This window comes from Orussus abietinus, unplaced genomic scaffold (assembly GCF_000612105.2).
Source record: "Orussus abietinus isolate OABI.00-Male unplaced genomic scaffold, Oabi_2.0 scaffold26, whole genome shotgun sequence".
NCBI lineage: Eukaryota > Metazoa > Arthropoda > Insecta > Hymenoptera > Orussidae > Orussus > Orussus abietinus.
Window position 1 is genome coordinate 860,953 of NW_019395989.1, and position 27,562 is coordinate 888,514.

The window sequence follows — 27,562 nt, forward strand, 5'->3', positions numbered from 1 at the left end:
CGCCGCGTCGATACGTGCCAGTCCGCACGCGAGGTCGGGTTTTCGGTATGGACTTAGTGGCAACGGCGAATCGCCGGGGATTGTAGAATTTGGATCCTTGGGTAGGTCAGATGAACGTTCTTCGGGAATAGAGTTCGACCGTCGCGAATTCGAAGTGCAGCCGTTTAAAGGCGAAGACGAGGAGTTTTACTTGGTTAATTCCGATCCCGTGACTGCCGACGTCATGGCTTCTCGAAAGAACGCGCAAGTAATGTCTCGAATGGTCTCGAAACACCGAATCGTGCCCGATAAACCATTACGCCGTTAATCGCGTTTCCGCGGCGATATGTCTCTGCAACGCGGTGGAGACGTTAACGCGCTCCCTCGGCGACGCGGCGAACCCTCCAGCGATCGATCGCTCTCCTCCTGACCGACCTTCTCCACGGCACGCACCTCAATTCCGCTAAAACCATTACTTCAACTCTATTTTTCTGTTCCATCCCGTAGACCGAAGAAAACTTTAACACACATACCACTACTCTACCGCCCAAGTGCAATTCGAGGTTAGTAACGCATCAAGCTCCTTTTGCAAGCGGCTAAGATTTATAATTTTTACTCGTTAGTGACTCTTTCTTGTTTTTATTAAGCTCGTGACACGTTTGTTATTAATCTGTGGTCATTTATCCCCATAGAGAATCTCGAAGCCAGGCCATCTTGCGGTCGAGCCGAGAACTACCAACTTCTCGTCCTTAGCGACGATCGGTTAGCGGGGAAATCGCAAGTTCCCTTGCGATTCCACTGCACTGGGTTCGTACACTGCGGTCATGAATGGCTTCCTCGTGTACATGGTGCTGCCTGGTGGTGGTAACGTAGTCGTAACGTAAAAAACGAGCTCGAGAACATAAGTATGTACTTGCGGTACCTGATGTATAATAAACTGTAAAATAATTAATGTAATAAAGCAACTTATTGAACAATAACAATGAGTACTTTTAATTAGACGAGCGTGTCTAGCAAACCCTGTAATCGCCTATTCCTGATCCTTGAAAATCACTCGTAGATCTAAGGCACGAAACTCGGTGCCACCTCCTCGGTTGTCCTATGATCCTGTTACAAATCGGAAATTTCAACCCCTAAAATTTTCGCCCGGGAGAAACTCGGTGCCACCTCCTCCGTTGTCCTATGATCCTGTTCCACCTCTGGCGATTTCTAACAGGAACATAGGACAACCGAGGAGGTGGCACCGAGTTCCTCCCGAGCAAGAATTTTAGGGGTTGAAATTTCCGATTTGTAACAGGATCATAGGACAACCGAGGAGGTGGCACGGAGTTTCTCCCGGGCGAAAATTTTAGGGGTTGAAATTTCCGATTTGTAACAGGATCATAGGACAACCGAGGAGGTGGCACCGAGTTTCGTGCCTTAGATCTACGAGTGATTTTCAAGGATCAGGAATAGGCGATTACAGGGTTTGCTAGACACGCTCGTCTAATTAAAAGTACTCATTGTTATTGTTCAATAAGTTGCTTTATTACATTAATTATTTTACAGTTCATTATACATCAGGTACCGCAAGTACATAAGTTCGAGGAAGCATACAGCTACACGAGGAAGCCATTCGTGACCGCCAGTGTACACAGGGAATACGAGAAGCAGGTTCCACTAGTGCGAAAGGCATGCATAAACGCGGAGTGTCGCCCGAGTGCAACTGTAAAGAGGCTCTCGGATCAATCGAACCTCAGAGGAGATCCCGGAGTGGCGCTGGCGTCGACCGAAGCTGGATTCTCGAAGGCTCCAGTCGTGGGTATCGAGCGGGATGACGGGGTCCAGGCGACCGACCATTTGGAACAGGCTCCACGTGACCCAATAGCATCAAGTGATAATTAAGTAATTAGCTCGCAATCTCCCAGTTACTTCAATTCATTCTTCTCGACGACGGGTAATTACCACCGAATCTCGGGTTAATACGATCGACTTTCGCGTGCGTAGTTGTAGATGCATCATCGGTCTTCGACTTTTTATTGGCCGGTGGTCAGGGGCATTTACTCAGGCCATCGCGCTGGACGTTTGGCCTACACAAAGGGTCCGTTATCACGTAGCCCTGCTCGGGACACGGTGGAAGTAGACAAGTTTGGCGATTCGGTGGCCAGCATGGGCAGAGGTCGGGACAATCCGCTCCCGATGAAGAGCAGGGTGGGCAGCAAGGATCGCAGGGCGCAGGTGGACATGGCTGGCAGGAAGGGATGCAGATGGGTTTGCAGTCCAGCTCGCAGACGTACTGCATCTCAAAGGGCATATCATTGCGCAAGGCGAGACACTTGCCCTGGATCAGGTAGCAATAGGCCATTGCCAACACCGGGTTGCCCCGGTAGGGTGTACTCGGAGCAGAAGGCACGTGGCCGGCCATGTCGATGTGCGTGTACTTCAGCGGGGAGCAGCTACACACACCGTGCTGCAATCGATCGGAGGTTCGGACGTTACTTTCGGTCTGACGGGGTGAAGACAGCTACTAGAAGGCTCGCCATGAATAGATTTTAATCTCCACTCGCGGTCGGATCTCCATTCTCTGGTAAGCCGATCATAGGTGGGATCCTACGGTGGGTATAAGGAGGACGATGTCTGGGATAGGGAAGATCTCGCTACAGATTCTTAATTTGCAATCAACATTTATATTTGGTACCTAGTAACGTTCACTGTGAAGAAATAACAGATTCCGCACCGATGTGACTTCGATACGGGGTAATCTTAGATTAAATGCACGATTATAAAAAATCAGTCGATAATCGATGAAGGCGACGCTACGTTAGACATGCGAATATAAAAATAAATGCAAGTAAGTGGATGTGCAATACATATAAGAGGAATATGATGGAATAGAAATAAAGCGTCTACCTTTCGCCAGCACCGCGTGAGTCCTGGTCACGCCCAGACACTGATATCAAACCTGGCGTAAAACAACTGCCGACCTTATAAACCGCGAGCGTTCCAGGTAATACGTCTCTGTTGGAAACTCTAAAATACAGGTTGCCTGTGGAAGACAGGAGGGACTGGATAAAGATATTAATGATAGAGGCCAAGCCTTCTGGATGCTCGCGTGAGAGGGTCCTTCCGTGCCCAGGGAACATGGAAATCTGGAATTGAAGGGAAATTAAAGTAACCGGATGCCGAGGACGTAGCCACGTCTGGAACGGAAAAGCAAGAATTAGAACACCGACGGTGCTGAAAGGAAAGAAAAGCGATCGAGGATCCGGGAAGCCGAGGAGAGCCGAGCGATTTATTTTAGCATTCGCCACTTTTCCGACAGCGATCTACTCGTCCTGGCAGAGAGTCTTCATCTCCTTCTCTAGGAAACGCCCAGCCAGCGACAGAATGGGAGAACCTGTTGGCTGATGGGGGAGGTCACCAGCGCTAGCCGCTATATCCAGGTGGCTGAATTTCAGGGGCAGCTTAGAGCCCTTGCCGTGCTGAAAGTTCAGGTTTAGAATCGAGAGCAGTGGATGTAGCCATCGTCCTAGACTTAACGCGACTTTACCTTATCCAGACCTGACACCATGATAAGGAACGCCCCTGGACCCTGATGACCGCGCTCGAGGACGCTGCTCATTTTGTTCACGGCCTGCAAGAGGTCGTCGCCTTCCGCCTTCCCCCGGTGGAACTGGAAGTCGTCTCGACGGAGTCTGGATATCTCCATGGGATCGCCCATCATCTCCCCGGAGGCCTGCAGCTTCTCCGCGTTGCTCTCCTGCTTGGCCACGGCGTTGTCCATAATGATCTGCAACGGCAAGGGACGCGTGTCGGTCTTCGTTCGATACTTTCCTGGGACGCAGTCCACAAAGATAGCACGACGAAGGCAGGCTTCTCCGGAACACTTACCGAGTATCCTTCTCCAGCCGCTCTTGCCGCATGACCCGTCAGGGTGGCAACGGTGAAGATATGCGGATGCACGGAGCAAAGTGCCATCTCCTTCATGTGGTAGAGTGCATCCGCCATCGCGATGCGCCCTTCTGCATCGGTGTTCCCGATTCGCACCCTGACCCCGGACTTAGCAGTGACCACTTCATCGGAGACGTAGCAATTTTCGCCAACGCTGTTCCTGACGACGCACAACGCTGCCACGACCTTGACCGTAGGTGGTTGCAGGAGGTTCACCACCTAGAGTTGGACAGGCGTAAAATGTTCAAGCCGAAGAGCCAGAAGGATGCGCGGTTCCTGAAGGTCGATCCACCGACCTGCACGAATCCTGCACATGCAGCTGCTCCGCATTTGTCGCGCGACATCCCCGGCATTATGCCGGAGCATTTGATGTCGGCACCGCCGGTGTCGTAGGTGACTCCTTTTCCGACGAGCATGACCGTTTCCAGGACGCAGGCGGGATTGGGTGGCTCGTATGTCAGGAATATGATCCTGCCGGCGTGTCGAGGGATCACGGAGGCTGCGCGGTTCACGCACGAGAACAGGGGATACTCCTGGAGCAGAGTGGCCTCATCGGAGATCACCTGCATGGTGACGTTGGAACCCAAGAACAACTCGGCCAAGTATTCCTCCACCCTCGGGGCAGCCATGCGTTCAGGGTCCGCTCCTCCTGAAACGGAAAGACACCTCTTGAGCAACGATAAATCTCCCGGATCATCGATTACGCGTCACAAAATTTAGCGAAGTCGTCGAATCCCTTGTCAAGGAGAGGAAAAAGTCCTAACCCAATTCTTCAAACGCGAAACTCGATTCTAGAAATCGCCTTTGGTGGAGACTATTTCACGAGCGTTAGAAAGATGGCCCTAGAAGGCGAGTTGGGACCAGCTGGGCGTTCCGCGGCCGCGCCCAATTAAAGGGTCCGGGTCTTCCTCCAGCCGTGGACGTGTCCAAGAGGGAGACCCAGTTATCGCCTTGGCGAAGTTACGACGGCCAGATGAAACGCCTCCGGTGTCTTTTCTACTCGCGACGGGGCTAGAGCGCTCCCTGGGCGACGCAGTTCCAGCTCTACGAGGACCTTTACCGGGACGCGATGCGATCTTAAAACTTAATGGCGAAACTTACCAATGTCCCTGGCCACGTATCTCCCGCTCTCCAGGGCGGAGGCCAGCTTTACGACCCCCTGCAGTTTCTTGCTGCAGATCGGACTCCATACGCCTAGCTGGACGGCTTTGTAGCACCGATCCGGGGAGATCTCGCGCACCTCCAAGGGCTGAAACAAGGTCATTTTATGATCGGGACCAGGTTGGGATCACATCCTAGATTCCCTTGTCTCCGGGATCCGGGGACGGATGCCGATGTTCCGTCCCTTCCAGCGTTCTCTTTTGGTCTTCAGACCCCGATTATGGTTCGCGGAAGAAACGGCGAAGTCCGCCTTGGAATTCCGCGGACGTCTCCCGGCATTCGCGAAACCACGCAACGTCGCAGCCGCGAAAGAAGAGGAGAACAAGCAGCCAGGGTATTTCGCTAATTAGGTCGCCGGGCTTCAGGAACGCGGGGCATTCGTTACCCCGGGGGACGGGATCCCGGAGGAAGCTATGCGAGTCAAAGTTACGACTCGTCGGCGCCAGGACTCCCGCCTTCCTGTCCCTGGATCCTGCCCTGGTGCCTGCTGCATCACGCCCCAGGAAGGACCCAACGGATGTGGCTCGGATAAATCATCGGGAACCCGTGTTGCAAATTTCTGTCTCATGACCTGTCGATGGCCATTACTCTTCCCCATCTACTTTGTCCGGCTAGTAGAGACGAGTCGACGAACTCACCACGTAGAGAGTCTCCAAGGCTCCTAGAAGAGTCACCAGCTCCACGTTCTCGAACCGGCCGTCCGGAAGCAGGACCAACAGGGGAGATTTCACTCCTGCCTTCAGAGCCCTGTCGGAAAGGATAAACGACACTGACATAGGTCCTCCAGCAAATCCTGGGGGTGCGTCCGTCGATCCCGAGGCCAGGGGAATCCGGCTCAGATTCTGTCTCGGGTATCTACCGAGTCCTCGGGATTCGCCTGACTTTCCTATTAGGAGATCCGGATCTGCCCGGGGAGTCGCGGGACACGCGGGGGCGATAAAAGGACTCCGACAACTTTTCTCCAGGGGTGAAACGGAGACCGGGGTGGGGAGAAATCGGATAGCCGATGTCCCCGTGATGAGCGTTCCTCTACGAGCTCTTCGGTCTCTTTAAACTATTAATTAATTCGGTATTACGGACCCTATTTGTAACTAGTGAAATCGATCCGGTGTAGGGTGTTCGATGGAGTCTCTCTACCCGTGAACCTGGGCACTTTCGCGTTTGGAGATTTCCCGGAGGGAAGGAGATAACAGCGCGCGAGGATGACGGAACAATTCGGAGAGCTCTCCCGTAACTACAGAAATAAATACCTAGGAAGAGGACTTCGGAGGGCTGAAGTTCCAAACGAGGTGGACTCCAGCCAACTTCCTAGGATCCCTGAGAGACGGCCAATCCATTGTAAAGTCAAGACTACTCCTCGACTCCTTCTGTATCTCCTCGAAGGAGCCACGGGAGGCAAGGGGAGTCCCTGATACGGCTCCCATTGTTTCCCTTCTTTACGATCTCCGCGTGACCTCATGAATTATTACCACATCCTCTGACCACCAGTAATTCATATGATGGTAGGACGGTAAAGGAGCGAGGGAAACGCGACGCACCGGTATCGAATTTCTCCCTGGTCTGAAATTCCGCCAGCTACCTGGATTCCGGTCATCCGCCAAAACCGCGACATTCCCAACAGACGAGAAGGAAGATATCCAGGAAAGACTTCGGGATATACGAGATAAGAGGGCGGAAAGAACAGGCGTTGAAAACTTTTCTACAGAGGGGAAAAAGTGGAAGGAACTGGCATCGAGCATCATGACCACCTTACACGTGAAGTGCATTCCGAATAACCACATCCTGGAGTCACGGCTTCGCCAGACTCGGGTCCCGAATGTCGAAATTCTCGCCCGATCCCCACGCTTCCAATTTCCAGATTCTTAGATTAAAGAACGGAGTCAGGGTCCAGGACAACCTTTCCAGGTTCCTCGGCGTAGTTCAGAGTTAAACGTACCTTTTGACTCCCTTGGCCGCGGCCTCGGCGAAACTACGCACATCGTCGTAATCCAGGTTCAATGGCCCGGTGGGGCTGTAGATGAGCCTCTTTGCCGGGAGATTGATGGGCAGCACCCCTCCGCACGTTCCCAGGCCATCATCGATTTGTGCAGCGGCGTGGAGGACCGTCTTGAAGGGCTCCGGTTCCTCCTGACCAGGAACAGACCCAGAGACCAGGATTATCCCATCGTAGTCGGCGCTGCTGACGTTGGCCTCTATCTTTAGCCGGCAGGGCATCCATCTGCAAGACAAGGCGATCAACGCGTCTGGGACAAATGCCATTGTTTTATAAGCGAAATGCACTTTGGTGCACCAGGTGCCTATATGGTCCCATCCGTGTTGGGTCCAGCTCGGTAGGCCCTTATCTGCCGAGAGCGACTACGTTCGGCCGTTTACATCCCCGAGCCACCCCCTGGGATCAATACCAGGGCAACGCACTATATAATCCGGCGACTTCCTCGCGGGACCGCCATTCCACGGCCGGACACCCAGGTGGACGCATCGTCGGCCAGCAGGTAAGCGGTCTCGCCCAGGAAGGGGCTCGACGGTGTCGCAAACAGCTACGTGAGTTTTCTTACATCGACAACACTAGGGACGTTCGTGTCTCCCATAACAATAAAAGGTAAAACACTGCTTTCCTTCCGCGGGCTGCCAGGAGAATAAGTTTGACCCTCGTTGGACGATTAAGGGAGGACCGTCCTGGTCCAAAAAGCAGTTTACAATACTGCCGGCAATAATTGCAAATCAATGGGCATCGTGTTTCACGTCGTCCGATGCAGGTTACCACGTGGAGAAAATCCTCCTTGGCAGTGGCCGCTTGCCAAATGCAATTCAATGGTAATGAATGGGGGCTGAGGGCTATTCGATAGTTACCAATGAATTTCGCTTGGCCCGGGGCCACTATCAGGCTACATTGGCGTCGGGGATTAAATATTACTCGATATCGCAACGTTATATAGATGAGAATAATATCTTACCGAAGTTTTCATTTCTATGCAATAAGAATTATTACAGCCTCTTGCAGTTACTCCCGAGTCACTTGTCCACAAATGCGATAGATTTACCGAGAAACGTTGCGATATTTCACGGCCCCCGGCGAATCTCTGCTTTAAAATCGTAATCTGTTAATTCTGCCAAGATGGCGGCGCCTCCGCCGATGCGCGCGCAGACGAGGGTCGAAGGCACATACCTCGATTCCACCGCCATGACGCCGCAGTCGATTCAATGAACTCTTTTCACGGTCACCGGACGAGTTCTGCCCTCATGCACAGGATTTAGCGTCGAATCTCGAGTCGACGTTTCCTCGGGTAGCTTCTTGTCTTCACGGCGAGCCCAGGGGTGGTCGATCTGACGGACGAACATTTGTTATGAAAACCGGCGTCAGGCCGATCGGAAAACAACTGTTGTAAAATGGCAGCCAGTCGCAGCCTAGGCGACAGGGTTCCCTAGCAGCCAATCGACATCGATCGCTTTTGAGTCTCCTCCACTGTAACCTGATTTCGGGTAAAACTTTTGCTTTAGGACTCACCGGCGTAATTTCCTCAACGACTCGCCGGCCGGTCCAACATGGCCGCCCTGGGGAAATGGCCGTTACTGACCGTCCCGAAATATCTGCCCACCCATTACGTACTACCAGGGGGTTGGAAGGCAGACGGACCCGAGGGAAAATCTGGAACTACAAAATCCTGAGGAGGACCGAGCTGGCAAATGTGCGACGCGGTGAATTTCCACGTTTCGCGCGTCAGCACACCTTAAGCGAATTCGATCCCACGGCGCAGGCCTGCGGACTGAGGCTCGGCTGTGTATTTCAAGGCTACGAGCCGCTCCCCCTCCTAGGAAGTTGTCTCCTTCCAGGCCGCAGTCCCTGATTGGTCGAAAGGGGAGCTCGCCGGCTAGGTTAGGTTAGGTTAGGTTATGTTGGGTAGCGCGTCTGGAGGCTGGGGGGAGCTACGCCTGTTGCTGGGTGGCGAGCAATCGCGGCGCAAAAAAACAAGCCCCTCGTGAAGCTACGTGAGTTGTATCCCGTCCCACCGCGTTTTTCCTAAATGTTAACGGAAACCGATGGCCAGAACTCCGAAAGAGCACTCGGTCGGCCTAGAGATCCTTGAAATGTTTTTCTCAATGGACCTCGCGTCGTCCCGTAGCGTGAGAAATTTCTTTCCGATTATTCGCCGAGAGTACGGCTAGATTAGTTCCGGGGATACGATCTTCGAATTGTCGGGCCCGTGGGGAAATTTCCCTAGCCCGGACAAGATTGCCCTGCGGGTTCGCAACCTACACCCCGGAGCGCAAAATCCGTGATGGAGGTGGCTGCTATTCAATTTTTCAACAAACCATGGCCGAGAATTTAGTACGCGAAAATGACGCAACCGCCAGGGTATCGGAACTTTGAGTTATGTCAGAAAGATTAATAAGGAAAAATATGTTTTGACTCTTGCCAACCTACAGCCTCGCTGCGATAGACCCTCTGCAGAAATGGTTATCGAGACCCGGGCTTATTTCAAGGAACAGAAATCAATACCGATAATTCATTTAACGCGAGGTGCCGCCTTGATTGGAGGTATTGATTCCTGCCCCGAATATTAGAAAGCGAACGGGGAGACCTAATCGAGTATCAATTACGTCGACCGTGTTGTAAAAGGGCTAAATCATATTTATATGCAGCTATACACGCAATACACAGATTTATGTACACGTTTTGTCGTAACACGAGACGAGGTAATCGTAAGAATAATGATCTTTCGGATAGCCGGCGTTTCCGTCATAATCACGGCTGAATTTCGAAAAACCGGCCATTTTGAGTCTCGAAGAAAATAAAATACACCCGCGTTCGCATTAGTGAGCACACTTGCGTCTATGTACAAATTTTTTCCCTCCTCGCCGTATCTCCCGTAATGTTGCAAAAGTGGTCATTTATCTCCTAGAAAAACGAAATTGTTAACATACAGTGTGCAGCAAACATTCCCGTAATTCGGGGTTCGGTTTTCATAAAAATCCGAAAATTGACCAACGTCGATCTCATCCGCCATTTTTAGAAATTCTGAATTTTGTCGTAAAGAAAATTGGAATTTTAAGACGACTTGCTAAATAAAATCGAGAGAGGGTAAAATGGCATAGTGCAATAAAATGACAATATATAAATAAATAATATCAGGAGTGAAGCGAGAAAAGCGAGTTCAAAAGCCATAGACGCAATTCTGGGTTTCGACATTTTTAAACACCGTTTTAAGTAGCATTAATGCGTCCACTTAAACGTCGGGCTTGACTTTTTATCGGACATGTTTGCTTTGCCGATTACAAAAGAGGGGCGCAGATAGCGGGCCGAGGCGATAAGTCAAATTTCCAGAAATATAGGGGAATATTTCACGAACGCAAGTAAAATGACGGAAAGCAAAACGCTTCGCGAAGTGGAGAAGAGCTCTTCGGCTTATCATCCATATCGGTAAAGTTGGCGCTAATGCACAGTTGGCAGATATATCACGCCCCGGGAGAATGAATGCTGCACGCTATACAGTAATGCGTCACGCATTCGTTGCCAATTTTCCTAATGAAATGGCAGGTCCATTTCGTGATTAAATCGGGATCCAGGACGATCCGGAGGTGCATTATGCTCCTGGCAATTTCTCAAAGATTCCCCGGATCGTTCCTCCAGAATCCGGAGAATTCGTCGTCAAATGCGGTTTTCGGTACCGTAATGAATTTCAGCGCCAACTATACTTTCCTCCTCTTCATTTTTACATCTTAGAAAATAACACGCGATGTTAGCGTCCCTCTCTCGGGGATTAAGTGAGGAGCGTCGATCGGTGTCCTGTACCCGAACACCGATTCCTCTCGGTCGCACTTCATAGAAGTGAAGCGATAGGTCTACTTCGATCGCCAGTAGACGGTACGTGTAACAATTAATCGAGAGAACTAAAAATTAAAAATTCTTGCTCAATTCGTGCACGCATGACGTATCCGATTCGATTCGATTGCACGTTACAAGCAAATGATCTCTCCGCTCCGAGGCTACCGAGTTCCCTATTCGTCCCTTGGCGCCCCAATTCTAGGATTCCATCCCGAACGGCATGACAGGATCTTTAAAGAGTTTTCAAACGAGCTGCGTCCACGTCCCTGGAGCTGCCCCAAATAACGAGACAGCTCGAACGGACCTCGAGGACCATCGGCACCAAGGGACGAAACGAGTAACACAGCCAGCGCATCGGACTCGATGCTCCTACGATATGTACACACTATGAGCAAGGAGTCATCAGTCTATTTCTAGGACACCGGCTCCCTCGTCCACGTTCTTGTCCTCCAATTCGAGGATCCCAACCCGGGCGCCCAGTGGGGTCCGGGAACGTCTTCGAGAGGAACCCGGCACCAGGCTTCCGAAGCCCAAACCGAGTCCATTCAGGCTGGTGAGAACCGGAAGAGTCCATGCGAGCTCCACAACGTCCAGCACTCTCTGTCAGAGCTTGGTTCCCTTGGACATCTCGTTGGTGACGTCAAGAGTGGCGCCCTTCAAGGCGTTTAGCCTCTCGATGTAGTTGTCGTCTAGGTGCACCTTGTTGTCGTCGCACAAACTGCGCCTAGAGGTGGCCTTGTCGTCATTGGTGATCGAGGTAGCCGAGGACGCGGCGTTGGTGTTTTCGGTCGCCTCGTCGCCAAGACGAGTGCTTCCAGTGTAGAGCCTGGGTCGACCTGGAAATATCTTGGAGAGCTTCAGAGCCGCGGGGTGCAGCAAGTGGTCCTCGTACATGTCCCCCTTGGGATCGGCAGTCAGCAAACTTACGACGATGCCGACGATGACCGTGCTCAGACTGCCGATCAGGGCGTAGTACATGTACGTTATGCTGTACAGGTAGGTTAAGGGGTTCATGGGCACTTCCAGGTGCGGGGCACTGGTCGTGCTGGGCAGTCTGCTGTCGGAGAAGTCGGTGGGCAGGAGACTCAGGATGTTTTCCGGCGTCCTCACGTGGCTGGAGAAGGTATCGTTGTGGCAGCCTGCTGTAGACAGGGGAAGCGTCTCCGAGGGTTTCTCCACGGTCAGGCTCCCGAACGTGATCCAGAGGGTCGTTATGTGGCTGAAGATCATGCCTGCCGAGGCTCCCTTCCAGTTCGCGCATGGCACCAGCATGGCCAGGACGAACACTCCCAGAAGAGGGCCGGACGTCGCCGAGGTCATCAGCATGGAAGACTCTATCACCCCCGACAGCATTCCCACCAGGAAACTCGCTCCCATGATCAGGAACCCGTAGATCACCGCGATGATCTTGATGAAGCGCAGTTGCTGGGTGTCCTTCAAGTCGCTCAGGATCGGCAGGTGACTTAGGAAGTCCTCGAAAGTCACCGTGGCTAGGGAGTTCAAGTTTGAAACTGCCAGTGTTAGGGCGCTGTTGAAGAGAGTTGCCATCACCAGACCCAGGAGCCCCGGGAGGTACACGAATTTGTCCTCCACGTAGAACGGCACGATTTCGTCGAACTTGTCGATGTATCCCAGACTCAAAGGGTCGCAGTCGGCGTAGCTGGCGAAGATCACCATCCCGACAACCCACGACAAACTGAAGAACACGGTGATCACCGGCATGTTCGCCATCATCGTCCTGAAAGATCAGCCAAAGTCAACATTATTTAATCTGCATCCGATCATCCAATATTCAACACGATGAAGAATCAACGTTCACCGTTAAGGCCTTCCATGTAGATTTATGCAAACTCCCAGTCAACAAATGATCTCACTGCCTTTCTCGCGAGGAGATAATTTATTGCGAGTTTCCTCGTCACGTTGAGAGAGAAAAAAAGGCGAGAGACCGTGAGAGATACCAAGTTTACGTAAACTGAGTGGGAAGCCACTTTCGACCGAAGTTACTCCCAAGATGTCACCACCAAGTCCCGTGTTCCACGCCTTGCATTATAGGATCGTGGAAAGAATCGTCCGGCTCGTGATAACGAGCTGCCGAGTATTCAGATCCCGCAATTCGAGGAAGTTACATTGCCTAAGTTTAATACGTACTTCACAACTTTGCTGCGGCTACTCATGCTGCAGTATCGCTGCACGAAGTTCTGCTGGCAACCGAAGACTGACAAGCTCATGAAAAGTTGGCCAAGGAGGGCGGAGATCGTGGTCACCCTGATCCTGGGATCCATGTCGAAGCTGCAGAAAAATTAACAAATCGTGATTTAGATATATTTCTTATATCGCAACCTGCTCCTTTAGCCGTAGAACAACCGGCGGATTTTTTTTTTTTTTTTTTGCGGAGCGACGTCTTGACTATCAGGATTTGTTATCAAAAGTGGGCTGCGGAGTCCTAAGGACAGTCCTTGGTTATGAGCTGAGGTATTATTAAAGACGACGTACTTGAAGAAATCCAGACGTCCTCGTTCTTGAGTGATGTTGACTACAGGGGAGACTCCCCCGACATCGACAACGCCTTGGATGATGATGGCCACGGAGACGCCCACCATGGTGAGGCCTTGGATCACGTCGGAAAGAATGGCGGCTTTCAACCCACCCTGAAAATTGGTAAAACGATTTTTCAACAATTAATCAACGATACGAATAATCGGCATCGAACGTCACGACGCAAATTTTCAGAAGTGCCTTCAAACTCCGCGATACTTCGTTCCCGATTTCTATGACATAACGACGACGATATGGAGGAGCGAATGACTACACCACGTGTACACATTATCCGAGCAGCCCGTAATTACTCCTTAACGAGAAGCCCGGAAGCACCTTAGCGTCGCTTCTTCAAGATGTAAACTCGTCGCTCATTTTTTCGCTCTCAATTATGAATAAAGTGCAACGGATGAAGCAGGTAGAATTGAATAAATAAAATTTATTTAACCTGGTACGAGTTCACGGTCTCGAGGATGGAGTAGCGCGCGAAGGTCTTCAAGACTATACCATAAAGATATTTTAAATTATTTCTCACCATGATAGTGAAGACCACGGAGATCGTGGTGATCCCGAAGATGCTGGCCCAGTACGGTAGGCCGATGACCGTCTTCAGGGCTACGCAAGGGGTGAAAACCGTCACCGCCAGATTCAAGAGACTCCTAATGACGTAGGAGAAGCTGGCCAGGCATCGCACCAGCTTGGACTTGAACCTGGACCACCAAGATGGAAACGATACACCAAACGCTCGTCGCGATCAGTGGACTAACCAGAAAAAAAAAATCGCAAAGGAGTCTCACCTCATGTCCAGGTACTGATACACCGAGGTGATCCCGAGGTTGTAATAAACCGGGACGAAGACGTAGCAGACGATAGGATACGCCAGAAGCATCCCATAAAGGGTCTCCCACATGGCGGTGCCTCTATAGTACAGTTCGGAAGGGTAGCCTAAAAAGGAGCGCACCCCGAGCGTTCCCCTAGCGATGGACAGCATCATGGCGCCCATGGAGACCTTGCCAGTGGCGAAGACGTAGTCAGCCTTGGTCTCCTTTTTCCTCGCCCTGAACTTGCCCCATAGCGGGATGACGAAGGACACCACGATGAAACCCACGAAGACCAGGTAGTCGATGACCATGAAGGAGTCCATCGCTACGGTGCAGCCCGGCTCTAGACGGGCAACGTTTCGGTCAGTCTTCGGAGGCGTTCTCCAAAATGGCGACGGTAAGTAGGAAGAGAGCTATCGGAGGGGTCCAGGAGATGCAGAATGCGCTCAAAGGAGTCGGATGGTTCTTGGACCGGCAGGAGGCTGGTGGGTGTCGAGGAGTGCTGGTGGATCGAAGCACTACCCGGGACTGACTACTGTCTAGGTGAAGCACTTCGAGCTTATTATGCCAATGACCCAAAGACCCACTCCTCTTATCTTCAGTCGGCACGCTGTTTATCGAGCCGCTCGGGCAAACGACTCCCTCTTCTCGATCCCCCACTCAAACGCTGGTCCCACCTCCATACGTTATTCGGCTAAAGCGACGTCGCTCGGCGCGTGCTAGGCTTGAGTCACTCTTGGCGCGAGCACTCGTGACCGGTGTCAATGGTGCATAGGCCAAACGGCCGCGGTCGTTGCCACGACGACGCCAATTGGAGCGATGTCGCGAATCGCTTCTAAGACGAGCCGACGAACACGCCGACCGATCAGCTGACTCGCGTCGATCCGGAGGCCTGGGGTCCGATTCTCGAGTTTATTTGATTTTTTTTTCTTTCGCACGCGAACAGTTTCGTATGAAGAATTTCACACCGATGCCAGTAAAAGGCGTATACGAAATTGTCAATTTCGCTTGCGAAAGTTGATCGCATGACTTCGAGAATAGGATGACAAGAAAAATTGGTTTTGCTGGTTATCCATTTTTTTGCAAAAAGTGGAGGTCCTGGAAACGACGAAATTTGCGAAACCAAGATTTTGCGCGTCACCCCTTCGTATCACCTCGAGGTCTGGAGGAAACCCCTTCGGAGCCCCGGCAAGAGCCCGAATCTCACCTCCCGCGACCTTCCAACCCGGTCGCAAATTAAAGCGAGATAAAAACGATCGGGAAGATCTCGTCGCAGCAACAGTCTCCCTGAATTACCGCCCCCCCTGCGGCCCCTCATTCGGGAGACAAATAACCGGCGGTAACTGCGCGCTTCCGTAATTTAAGAGTACGTAAGGATCCTCGCTACGCGTCCGAGGGACATTCCCGCAAGGACGAAGTGCGCCATTAGAGTAAAAGCATCCCCCGGAGGAAGTTCGCGGCTGCCAAAAGCAGGACTTTTCGTTCCTTTTCCGAGGGAGCCATCGCGGGGTCCGGACGTGCCAAAACGCGAAAAGGGGGATCGGAAATCGAGTTGATCCTGGTCGAGCCTATCTCCGGGGGTCCAGGGGAGGTCCCTAGGGTTCGGGAGGGTCGATCCCGGGGTGTCAAGGTTGCATCCCCGAAGACGTCCCTCCAGGACTCTTCGGATCCCGGAGTTTACCGCCTCGATAATGGAACACCGGTTGCGCCCCGGTTTTCCTCCGCCCCCTTTGGTATTTTCCATGCCGTCCCCCGCGATTCCCCGCCTGTCAAGAATTGTCTGAAAGACGTAATCCGACATTTATAGAAACGGCGAAAATCCTGACTCGCTCCGATCGGGACGGGGTCGAAACGAATCAGGATCCTTCGTATCGGGTATCCCCTCTGCGAAGGGATTTCCTGATGAAATGTCTGAAACGTAGAGACAAGACTTTGGAGCACGTAAGTCGGACGATCTCGTCACAAGGGGATTCGGAAAGTCATGGTCGGACGTGCGTGGTTGGGCTTGAACGGACAACTCGTAGAGGAATCTCACAAGGCCAAAGTAGAAGAAGCTGGAAAATTTCCCCTTGACCAGTGTTCAATGCGACGATCCGATCGGCCTTGCGGAGATCGCTCGTGATTTGTTTGTATGAAATTCCTTTTGAACCCGTGATCAGATTAATTCCGACTCTGCCGAACTTATCGAGGGCGTCATCTGGAACACCTCGCGTATAAATACTTCCGTCAAGATGGCCGAAGCAAAGGGAAAGCAAAACCGGCTGGATCTCGATTTTCAGACTTCCAAGTCGAGGGAATCGAATTCCGTATTCGAGGCCGGTCGTTATCTCGCGTGGCCGATTGGCCGAATCCGATAAAAATTCGATCGCGCTCGCGTCGACTTTTTTTCCCGAGTCTTGGTTTTTTAGGTGCTCCGGAAAAAATGGATCCACCGGGTCGTTTTATTCGATCGGACGTCATCTTCAGTTGCGACGACTTCCGTCGTCTGAAGACAACTTCTAAAATTTCCTGGGTATTAATACTCGCACCTCGAGTCGACACCTGAGACAGGAGAAAAAAAATCGAGCTAATCCAGTTAGATCAAGATGCTTGGATCTTATGACTCATCGGAATCAAATTCTATCGAGATCGAATGTTGTCTCGGATATCTGAAAGCCCCGGACAAACAATAGTCCGAACATGTACCGAGACCGTGACAAGGAGTTCGACAAACAAGAAGTCATCCGCGTGAAAGAAAAATGCCCGCCCTCGAATTTTACCAATTTCCCTAAAAGTCCTGAAATACCCTCCAAGGTGCCGCGTATCGAAATCACGGGGGCTTCTCTTCGGGGCTCGTTATCGCGAGAAAATTTTCAATTTCGCAAAAAGGCAAAAATAAGCGCATAATGCGCGCGCCGTTTGCGTCATCTAATTCGTTACGGCGAAGGAAATTAGAGGCGAAGGAACACGAAGAAAATCTACCTCTTGTCTCGGGATTTTTTTTCTTTCGCATTTTCATAAACATCGGTCGGGGAGAAACCTGAATCGACGGTTTCCGGAAAAGTCAGTAAATTTTCTCGAGTCCCGAGGGGGGGAATTTTCTGGCGGCTTCGGTAACGCGCGCGTAGTCTGTACCCAAATGGCGGATCCGCGGCCGTGGCCGATCCTCCGAAGATCTCCGCTTAAAAGGCGCGTCTGACTCTTTGGACGCCTTCCGGGAAACGAGCGTCTCAATTATGACCCATTTACTGTTTGCGAAGGCAAAGAAAATAAAAAAGGATACCGGCTCGCCGATTCGAGGAAGTTCGCACGATAAGGCTCGCTAAGGCAAAATGGGACCTCGTTACCCCGGGACCTTATTGCGTGAACTTCACAGAGCCGAAGTAAACCAGTTTCAGTCTACGTTATTTACCGACGCTTTTCGGCAAGATTTAGACCGAGCTCAGCCCGGCTTAAAATGATTTCTGCGCGCCCTGGAACTTCGAGATTAGGTTTAATTCTAGCCGGCGCGGGGCTTTGAAGCTTACGTCAAAGTTCCAGGAAATTCGGCACACCGACGACAATTAGATTACGAAATTCGTCCCGCGACTTTTCCCGCGTCTCCGGCAGTTGAACGAGACATCGAGGAAGAGTTCCATCTTGTCCCGCGATTGTTTCAGAATTTTTTTGGAATTTTTCAGTCACTCCATGAAATCGGCTCCACGAGGTGCGAGTTGGGGTCCAAAATGGCGGTTAAAAGGTCATTTCTCCTTTTCCGTGGGTCTCGATTTTTTTTTTTAAGAACCGCGATTCTTTACGAGGGGAACGAGCCCTCGCTCGATATTCCATCTTCCATGGATCGAGAGATTTGAATTTCTTAAGGGGAGCGCCAACGCGCTCTCGCGGCGCGCCATTCAACGACGACGTTGACGTTTCGAAACTCCTCGAGATAGGAGATAACGATTCCGCGGAGATTCCTCTCGCGGCGAGCACGCCGAGGCTCGAAGATTGATCAAAATGGGTTATGGATTATGGCCCTGAAGATAGGGAAAAGGTATACGCGCGGTGAATACTCTAACGTATCAAAATTGGATCAAAATGGGTTATGGGTTATGGCTGGGTAGATAGGGAGAGCTATGCGCACTCCTTCGAGGCGCGTTCTAAACGCCGCACTGTTAGCCGACAAGAAAGAATTCCAGCTCGTAAACCACCGACAAGTCGTTGCAACAACGTCGCGTATCGCGCAGTTCCGGCACCAACCTAACCCCAAGAAAAAGAGAGGATTCAACCGCCGCACCAGCCGAGTCCAAAAAATGCACATTTTCGATGTTCAATTTTCAAAAATGCAACATTTTACGGACTTCGATTTGACCGACCCTAACGAACTTGTACGTTCGACGGCAATATTCGTTCGGTGTGTGCCGGCCTTTAGGGGATCACTTCGACGAATACCTGTGCGGAGGCGACCGAAGGTGCGAAAATTCGAGGCCGAGGCGTGGATGTACGCTTCTTTGAACGCGATCGAATCAAGCCCGATTGTGCGCCAGACGAGGGTAATCGAGCAGGGCGAAAGACTTCGATCTCGATTCGGAATGCAATTTGATTAGCACTCGACTGTTCGCGCTCGACCGGTCGACATCCGACATCGGACACCTCGAGCGAATCCGAGCGACTTCGGCGGCCATCTTGGATCTCTTCGAGTTTCCACGAGGACTAACGACGTCGCCGTTAGTTTCGCGACTGTCGTTTGTTCCGATCAAAAAGTCCAAAGCGACCGGTATCGACCACTCGAGCGTTGTCGACAGCCGTGATAACGCGCGATAGCGGCCGCGGTAATTATCCCGAGTGGAAGAAAGAAATAATTTCCCGGAGAAAGAAACAAGATTTTTCTTCGACCTTTCCCCATCGGGGAAAAAGAATGTTCCAACGTGAGCTGTACGTATCCTTTTGGACGATGCCTCTCGATCGCACAAAATGGCGACTCGTACGCTTCTCAGTCGGAGCGATAAAAGCGGCGTTTCTTTCGATCGCGATGACGTCGAAATTCGAATATCCTTCCCGGATGCCTCTTTACGCAACCCCCGCGCCGCGTTCCGCGGCGGCGTAAATTTTTACGAGCGGCTTTAAATCGGCTAATAGTTTGCTTTATGCAGGCGGACACGAAGGCGGTTTTTGCGCGGCTAGATAACCAGTCGTGCTCGCCTATAAATACGCGAGCGCCGGTCGTCCCGGATTTCTATACACGGGTTAATTATACCGTAACGGACATACGTGCCACCAGACAACCGTCAGGCTTAGTTCCGACCGAGGAGTCCTTTTTATATCGTCTAATGCGTCGGAGAAATGAGATACGTTATTACGGGGACATATCGAAATTGAACGCATGAATTCCGCGACATGGCGGTAGCACGCGACATGAATTTTCATGAGTTATTCCAGGTCGATTTAAGGCTCCCTTTGTGGTCCCAGGTACGCCGAAGGAGATTGCGACCCTACGGGGAAATGGGATATCCAACTACGGCCGGATCGAAATTCAACATCTGCATGCGCCCGGCCCGCCATGACTTTTCATGAGAGTCTTGTTTCGATTCCACGTGTCGCCGGGCATGCGGCGCAATTACCCGCGGCATTTGCACGTAATTGCCCGAAACCGGGCCGCTCGAGCAGGGGAAACTTTTCTCCGAAAATGACTCGGGAAAAATCTCTCCAGAAAATTGAGAACAAGTTCTCGCGGCCATCTTGGATATTTGCTCGGGAGCGGCCGATGGATACGGAATTGATTTATATTCGGCACGTTCCCACCGGTTAGGAAGCACATGTCGACGGGCGCGTTACCCAACCAACGTAAACATTCGGTAACGCGAGATAATGTTGCTATCGGCTCTGGGAGCATATATATCGCCGAAAGCCGCAGGCTTCACCGGCACGCCAAGATGGCGGCGGTTTCCGCCGCCTTAACTGACCTGATCCAACGCGCAACGCCGGGACTTTAGCCGGCTCGCGTGATTTCCCGCATTTCCCTTAACCGAATCGATTTTACGGGCAATTTTGCCCCTCGCGAAATCGCCCGACGATTGGCCGCGACATTTCCCTCAACCGACGCAGAGAGAATAAGGGGGGAAAGGAAAATTCTCCCGCGACTTTCCCGCCTCCGTGTAATCGGTCGAGGGAATTTCCCCGAGTAGGAGCGAGTAACTGCGCTCTGCATGTGTCGCCCAAGGTTCGGATTACGTGTCGCATGTGTTACAAGGTATTAGCGAGCCGAAACGCTCGGGCTATCTCTCGGCTCGAACTTTTCGACGGGTTGGAGAGAGAGAGAGGGAGAGAGGTTAGACGCGTGTTAGGATATGGAAAAGGTGACGCTGATTCTTCGGGACTACGATAAACTTGTTTACGAGGGAGTTCCGCGAGAGGGGACCGCGTCGCGCGGCACGTGATGAACGCCGCGACGCTCCACTCCACGCCACGCGGCGCGACGCGGCGCGGCGCGACGCGAGAGCTCGAGAGGGAAACGGCGTGGGAAACTTTTCATAATTGCGTGGTTAGAGTTTTATGGACGGGTCCTCCGCTCTTTTTTTGTTCTCCAGCTGCGTCATAAATGAGAGCAAAAATACGCCGCCCGAAGCGGCCATTTCCACGATAGTCGCGCATGACTAACGAGGATTGCGAAGAGAATCCCTCCCCCGGAGCGGCGAGGATTTTTCCGAAAAGCACTTTTCACGCTGAAATATCCCGCACTTTTGCGAGCCCGTTTGGCGGTTTTCGGTTTTTACCTCGTTTTCTCGTTTTTTCCGTCTCCCTCGCGCGTTTTGTATTTCATAAACTCCCGGGGTTTACAATGGAAGACGGACTCGTTATTCTTGAGTTTCGTTCGTTTCCGTTCCAGGGGAGGTGTCGGGCCGTGAAATCCGAAAGACGCGGAGGAATCGAGGAAGCTGTGCAGTCGCTCTTCCCTTTTGGTGGAAATTTTGAGAAAGCAGGGGAACTCGATCGCGGGCTCGAAAAATCGGGTGGACGATATTTTCCTCTCGCGGGAATTCGATTCCTTTCGATTTACGAGGGGTTTTTTCTCGGTTTTTCGGGAAGGCCGTTGACTCGCGCTTGCACGTATCGTTATTTTCAATTAAAGAGCCGAAGTGGCTGCAAACAGCGGCAAGAGACCAATGGGGGATTTATTTTCTGGACGGCGAGAGAGCGGCCCGAACTTCCGGGGCGGCAATTTTAGTTACCAGCTGGGGTGAATGGGTTAAAGTCCACTTTTCCCCGGAACTTTGTTCGCGCCATTTTTCACGGGGAGCATTCTGTAATTTCCATTTAAACCGGCCCCTTCGATGCAACTTTCATCCGATTAATCTCGGATATTAACCGCCCGTTCTCGGGAGCCCGGATGAGATTTTGTCACCCCCTTAAAAATTATTTCCCCTTGCCGCGAAAATCGGATTTAGGCGTTCCTTATATTATTTTCCGGAGATTCCGGAGATATTGCGAGATCATTCCGTATTTTTGTATTCGATTACAAAAAAAATTCTTACTCGGGAAATGATAAAAGAATTAGGACGAGCGTTACGCACCAGGAAGGATTCCCTCGAAAAATAGGAAAAGAGAATTAACCCCGGAAAAAAGCGCTCCCTGAATTCCTTCGTGCTGCTCTAATTCAGTGGTTCAATTAGCGGTGCATATTGCACCTAACCCCGGGGCAGGGGAAAATGGCGTGTAAGTTCAGACGAGGATTCTTCTTTTTCCACGGCCGGGCGGGAAACCGGAACTCGAGAGGTCGAGCTCACGCTCGTACGTACAGCCCCGGAAACTCCCATGGTGGAGGACGATCAATTTTCGTCGACAATTTTCACGAAACTTTTCTCCACCGGAGTCGTCGCGATGGGATAAGGCCTCTTAAACGTCGACAAGAATACATCGTGGCCCTGCGTTCCCCTCGCATACGGGAAAAAATCCTTCGTGGTACATACCCTGACAAAAGACCTCATTGAACCAGAGAAATATGTTATCGATTAAAAAAATTATTATTTCACATAGTCGAGTGCCGGGAAATTAGACGGTGCGCCCGCGCCGTCGCCGCGCGCAGGTTCGAGTCCACTTCCGGGTCGGCGTCCTTGCGCCGGGAAAATAGCGTTTTCGCAGGGCACGTCGTGAGTTCAACGGAGCGCCTCGTCGGCTCAACGAGCCACGGCGGCTACTTTCCCGGGAAATAACTTGCCACCCTCGAGGAACCGTAAGGAACGAACTTTAAGGCATCGACTGCAACCCCGGAGGATCCTCGCCACCTCTCGGAACCATTTCAAATTATATAGCGCTTCTTCCCCCGGGAACTTTCCATTTTTTCCCACAAAGTATGGCCGTTGCCGCTTCGAAAAGGTGCGCCGGGAACTTGCCACTCCCAGGGGACGGTAAGTATCCAACTTCTCCGCGTCCACGGTGGGCGTCGCTCGTCCCCAACTTCCGAAATTCGACGATTCCCTTACAGCCGAATAATTACGGAAATTATACGGGAGGCGTTAACTAATTTCCCGGAGTTTACGCGGACGAAAGTAAATACACCCCGTGTTTTCGGGGAATCGAGTTCGCACCTTGACCGAGGACGGCGGGACATTAGCCGGAAATAACCCGACGTAGAAGTCACGGGAGAGATCCGCGAGAAACGGACGGTCGAGGGAACGCGGATCGTAGTTTAGGACTTTGGCTGCTCCGGAATTATGGGAGTATGGATTTAACTAAAGGCAGATTGATCAAACTCCGACGGAACTTGGCCGATAGTTAGCCGAACGCGTTGCTGGGCTCACGGATGCTCGATCCGTCTTCGGGCGGATTTATCCCGAGCGAAGGTGCGACTCGTGGCTACGGTCACGTCAGAATTTGCATTCGAATAACTCCGGTCGGTATTCATTCGAGAATCCGGAGCATTTTTACGAACGAGGAACCGAAATATCCGGATAAAGGAAGGAAAAATCCAGCGATATAAAGCGTATCGGAGAGCCGACACGCCGTCCCTGGAGAGGTTAGGCCGCGCTCCCGGGAGAGCGGTCGAGATTTCGAGTTAAGGCCCTGCTTCTTTACTGTAAATTCCAAGATAATGAAACAATGATTTTTAGAGGGAGGAAACACTTCCCCGCGAAAGCAGGACCTATCTCAAGAAGCCTGGTTTACGATTCGTTCTGTATGCAAAATCTGCACCAGGTCGCGAGAGAGCGGCCGTAAAGAGTCCATTGGCTAAAGTCCCGCCGGAGGAAATCCATAGGAGCCGAGTGCACTCAACTTCCGAGCCTTTGACCGAGGCCGAAATTTAAATCGGGATACGGGGGAAAAAAAAATATTCAAATTCGAAATTTTCCCTTAAAAGGTAAACCAAAAGTTTGGCGAAACGTTGCGGGTCGCTTCTCGATCCGATTACATTTTATTAAAATTCCCCGGGGTACGGGCCGTGTTTTAGCGAAACCGTCGGCTTTTCGTTTCAATTAGCGCGCAGTGACGTCGGATAATGAACTGCACAAAGTAGAATTAGTTCTCCTGGAAATTATGCACCCGGCAATTACGTCGCGCGCGGACACGTACGTGTATCGAGTGCGAATCGGACGCGTTCGAAGCTAAGTCGGCTCGCGTATTATTTCGGCCCGTGTTTGCATTTAGATCCGTCCGCGACAAAGTTGAAAATTAGCGGCAAACGCGACACGATTCGGCCGGTTGTTAATTCTCAGGACACGCGCCCGGCTAATTTCCGAATTCGCCGGGAAAACGAACGGGCCAAATTGCCTCGCGGCTATACGGGGGAAATTTGGTCACGTCAAATTTGTTACACCTCCTCCCGAGCCGTTCGGATCCGGCCAATTATCAGCGATACCCGCTAAAAACCGACAAAAAAAAAAGGCTACGCATTTTATCCGAAGCTAATTCGAATTTATACACATGTATTCACAGTCGCTACCGTAAGCTCCGCGTCGGAATTCTTTATCCGACCTCCCCAGGGGGTCCGTATTTTTTTTTCTCCCTTTTTTTTTCGAGCCCGAGATTTAAAGCGAAATCGAAAAAAAATTTATTCACGACGCGTGACCACGTATCTTGCGGATTCCAGGGATTCCATTCCCGTAATCGATCGTCGATACATCATCCGAATGGGGCGTTGCGAAAATTTGGCCAAGCGGAGCATCATGACCTAACCCTAACCAAACCAGCTGAAACGACGAATCCACGGACGAACAAATTATGGAGCTACTCGAGACGAGCACGTGATCGCAATAAAAAAAAATTCCTATCCATTGACGAGTCGACGAGCCGAGCAATCACGTCGTTGCTTCGACATAGGCCATGTCACTTTACGAATACCGCTAATTAAAAGGACACAACTATATTCAACGAGCAAATGTTCGTATCGATCCGACTCGTTTGCAACGAGATGGCGAAAGTACGGCGCAGTTACTTTGCGACTGACAATTAATTAATCAACCGGCCAATTAATCCGACAATCGATCGATCGCGTAATAGAGTGATCGATTAGTCGAATGAGCGATTTACCCTTCAAGGGTCGCACCCGGTCTCAAAGGCCTCCCCACTTAACGTGTACTGTCTAATTACCACGTGTAACCTCCGGGGGGGGGGGGGGTAATCAAATTTTCGATTAATCCGTCCCCCCGGAGTCAATTAATCGATTAACGAGTACTCGGCGCGGACATAACCGAAATCAGTCCCAGGTGAGTCTTAATTAAATCCCGATTTAATTGACTCCCGTGCCAATTGCGTTCGAACCCGCTCGTCGGGCGGCGATTAAATAATTTCCCCGTAAAAACGGCGGAAAAACGGAAAGCCCGTCTAACCGCTCGATGTAACCATTAAAAGCGAGCAACGCGAGCGCCAAGGTTAATCGTCCGCCAACAGATCTCCGATCGAGATTTATTCCCATGTACTTACATTCGACTAGTTTTTCCCTAGGAGACCAGTTAATCAATTAACGTCTCCTTAATCCTCCATCGGAGCGCACGTGACGACGTCGCCGCGGAACTCGAAAACCTGGGGAAGTTCCTACGAGTGGCGGCTCCTCTAGGCACGTGTCCCGTCACGCACGGTCGCGACACCGACACAAACAGTGGATAATTAATGGCCGATTTAGCCTAACAGCCCGCGGAGGCTGCCAAATATTTGCTCGGTGACTCGTCGCCTCCCCGAGGGAGGCGTCCCGCCAAAGCCGCGAGACGGCCTTTCCCGCGGCTTTTTCAGACGCCGAAGGCGACGCACGTGATTCGGACGAGAAAAAAAAAAGAAAAAAATCCGAAAAAATCCAAAAACCATTATTTTCGATGCAACTCGATTCCTGTCCGCTGATAACATCACCGACGGCAAATAAATTTGCATAGACGGGCGAAATGATATCGTCCTCGCCAGTAAATACCTGAACCATGAACGAAATTTGCGCCGCCCCGGGGAATTCATTTTTTTTCGCGGTAGTGTTTATTTTCTCGTCCACAGGAAATATCTCCGAAATAAACTTCGCCGCGAAACATATTTCATTATAGTCGAATAATTTCCCCGCGCAGAGTTTAATTATGGGATTCTTTTCTATTAGTGGTTTTATTTTTTTTTCTTTCGTCGCGGGGGTCGAAAACTGATTTTCACGGTTTTCCTTCATTTCGGACGCGATCTCGGGTCGGCGAATCCTCGAACTGCGGGTCGTAAAAGCGGAGTAAGACCCAGGGCCGCTACAAGTCCCCGGGAATTTTATTGATCTATGGGGTTACCGCTATCTCGGGTTTCTACTCCACCTATGCGAATATCGATTCCGGGAGATTGCCTGGCCGCGAGGAAAAACCGGGCATAAACCCGCCGAGATTGCGGATCTGATTTATCGCGGTCAATCGGCCGGCCGATTATTTAGGGAAGGAATTGCTCGAGACGTTTGCACTCCGAATCCTATTTAGGTCCCGATTTTGGGCGTTATTCGGCGCGTTTAATATACATAGAATGGCCCTTTCGCGTCACCTCAACGCGCGAAAAGAATCATCGCCCTCGAGGAAAAAGGAGCCGCGCGTTTCTTTTCGTTCGAGGCCGGCGGAATCTCGTTAAAACTTGGAATGTCGAATTTCAGGGGTTGCCATTGTTGGCGGTAACAATCCGCCGGCGATCGCGGTCGGTCTTATTCAGAAGCCGGTATCGATCAGGCCTAATCGATGCACTCGACGGCGAACGTGGTGACGTCCAGTCACGCGCTCCATCCCGAGGTCGCCGTTCCTCTCCTTCCCCTCGGAATTACGAGATAACTCCTTAATTGACCGCGACTCCTCTTTTTAATCCCCGACGAGGAGATGCGTCTCCGCCTCTTGGCAACCTTTTTGCCCCGCCATTTCCCGCCGTTACGATCGAACTCGCTACGTCGACGATACCTCGTCTCTTTCTTTCCCCCGAAAGTTCGGCAGACCCAGAAATGCGCCAACTCGTGGAGTGTCGCAACGTCGAGGAACACCGAGATCAACCCATGTCCAGATAAGAATTAACCATATTAAATTCGAGCTTTATTTCGCCAAGGGGACTTCCTATCTCTCGCTACTTGACCCAATTTCTTATTTCGACTTTCAGATACACCGAGGACGTGCGTCGATACCCTGAGACAAAAAAAATCATTGAACCGCGGAAACATTACATAGAACCGTACCAAAGAAACATCCTGTCAACTCCACCTGTAATTCTTTCACTCAAAATAAATTGTCATCGTTGCAGTGCAGGGCGGTGCATGGATGAAAAGGTGGGATATATACCATTTTCATCGTGAAAAAAAAACGAGTAGGTTCATATTTTTTTCGGGGCTCACGATCGATCTCCCGCAGACTCGAGGAATCTCGGATCACTCGACCGAGGGAAACTCGGCAAGTTTTAATGGCTCCTCCATCGGATATCTTCGGCAGGGTGTAATAGGTCCGTCATTAAGCCCATTATCCCTGTCGCCGTTGAATGCGAGTAAACTTCCCGGGCCGGCGGCGCGTAGCGCGACCAACGAATGCCTTTAATGGCCCGCCGATAAAGCCCGGTTGATAATTAATTATTATCATGCACTCCATTCGATGAACTCTATTTGCCGAATTACGTAATCATGCCAGTTAGTGACGTTAATGCCGCCGGATTCCGGGCGGAATGATAGATTCTCCCCCGGATGACGAGAGCCCTCGACGGGCCAGTAGTCCCTTCCAAAAAAAAAAAAATGTTATAAACTCGGAATTCACTTGAAAATCAGTGAAAACGCATACTTTCAAGCGTTAAAAAATCCACTCGATTTCCTGAGCGAATACCCCCTCGGTTGTAAAACACCCCGTACTCCGTTTCATTTACCGGGACTTTTTTTTAGCCCAAGGATCGTCCC

General features: G+C 51.3%; 2 protein-coding genes across 4 annotated transcripts; both read right to left on the reverse strand.

Annotated features, from left to right (window-relative positions):
- Positions 1 to 1,506: 1,506 nt before the first annotated feature.
- LOC105703689 (putative aminopeptidase W07G4.4) lies at positions 1,507 to 9,545 on the reverse strand. 3 transcript variants are annotated; one of them, XM_012432263.1, is made up of 10 exons: positions 8,576 to 9,545; positions 8,237 to 8,394; positions 8,025 to 8,150; positions 7,007 to 7,288; positions 5,709 to 5,817; positions 5,011 to 5,158; positions 4,206 to 4,558; positions 3,850 to 4,128; positions 3,509 to 3,748; positions 1,507 to 2,428 (listed from the first exon to the last, which is right to left on the reverse strand). In XM_012432263.1, exons 4-10 carry the CDS (start codon positions 7,282 to 7,284, stop codon positions 2,009 to 2,011), a joined length of 1,827 nt encoding a protein of 608 aa, XP_012287686.1. In that variant the 5' UTR covers positions 7,285 to 7,288; positions 8,025 to 8,150; positions 8,237 to 8,394; positions 8,576 to 9,545; the 3' UTR covers positions 1,507 to 2,008. The 3 variants fall into 3 exon arrangements, with proteins under 3 accessions (XP_012287686.1, XP_012287685.1, XP_012287687.1); XM_012432262.1 differs by lacking the exon at positions 8,025 to 8,150; XM_012432264.1 differs by lacking the exons at positions 1,507 to 2,428; positions 8,025 to 8,150 and adding an exon at positions 2,626 to 3,440.
- Positions 9,546 to 9,682: 137 nt separating this feature from the next.
- LOC105703688 (sodium-coupled monocarboxylate transporter 1) lies at positions 9,683 to 18,900 on the reverse strand. The gene is made up of 6 exons (XM_012432261.2): positions 18,661 to 18,900; positions 14,227 to 14,593; positions 13,965 to 14,139; positions 13,388 to 13,542; positions 13,043 to 13,183; positions 9,683 to 12,632 (listed from the first exon to the last, which is right to left on the reverse strand). The coding sequence occupies exons 2-6, from the start codon at positions 14,571 to 14,573 to the stop codon at positions 11,498 to 11,500; spliced, it is 1,953 nt and encodes a 650-aa protein (XP_012287684.1). The 5' UTR covers positions 14,574 to 14,593; positions 18,661 to 18,900; the 3' UTR covers positions 9,683 to 11,497.
- Positions 18,901 to 27,562: the final 8,662 nt, after the last annotated feature.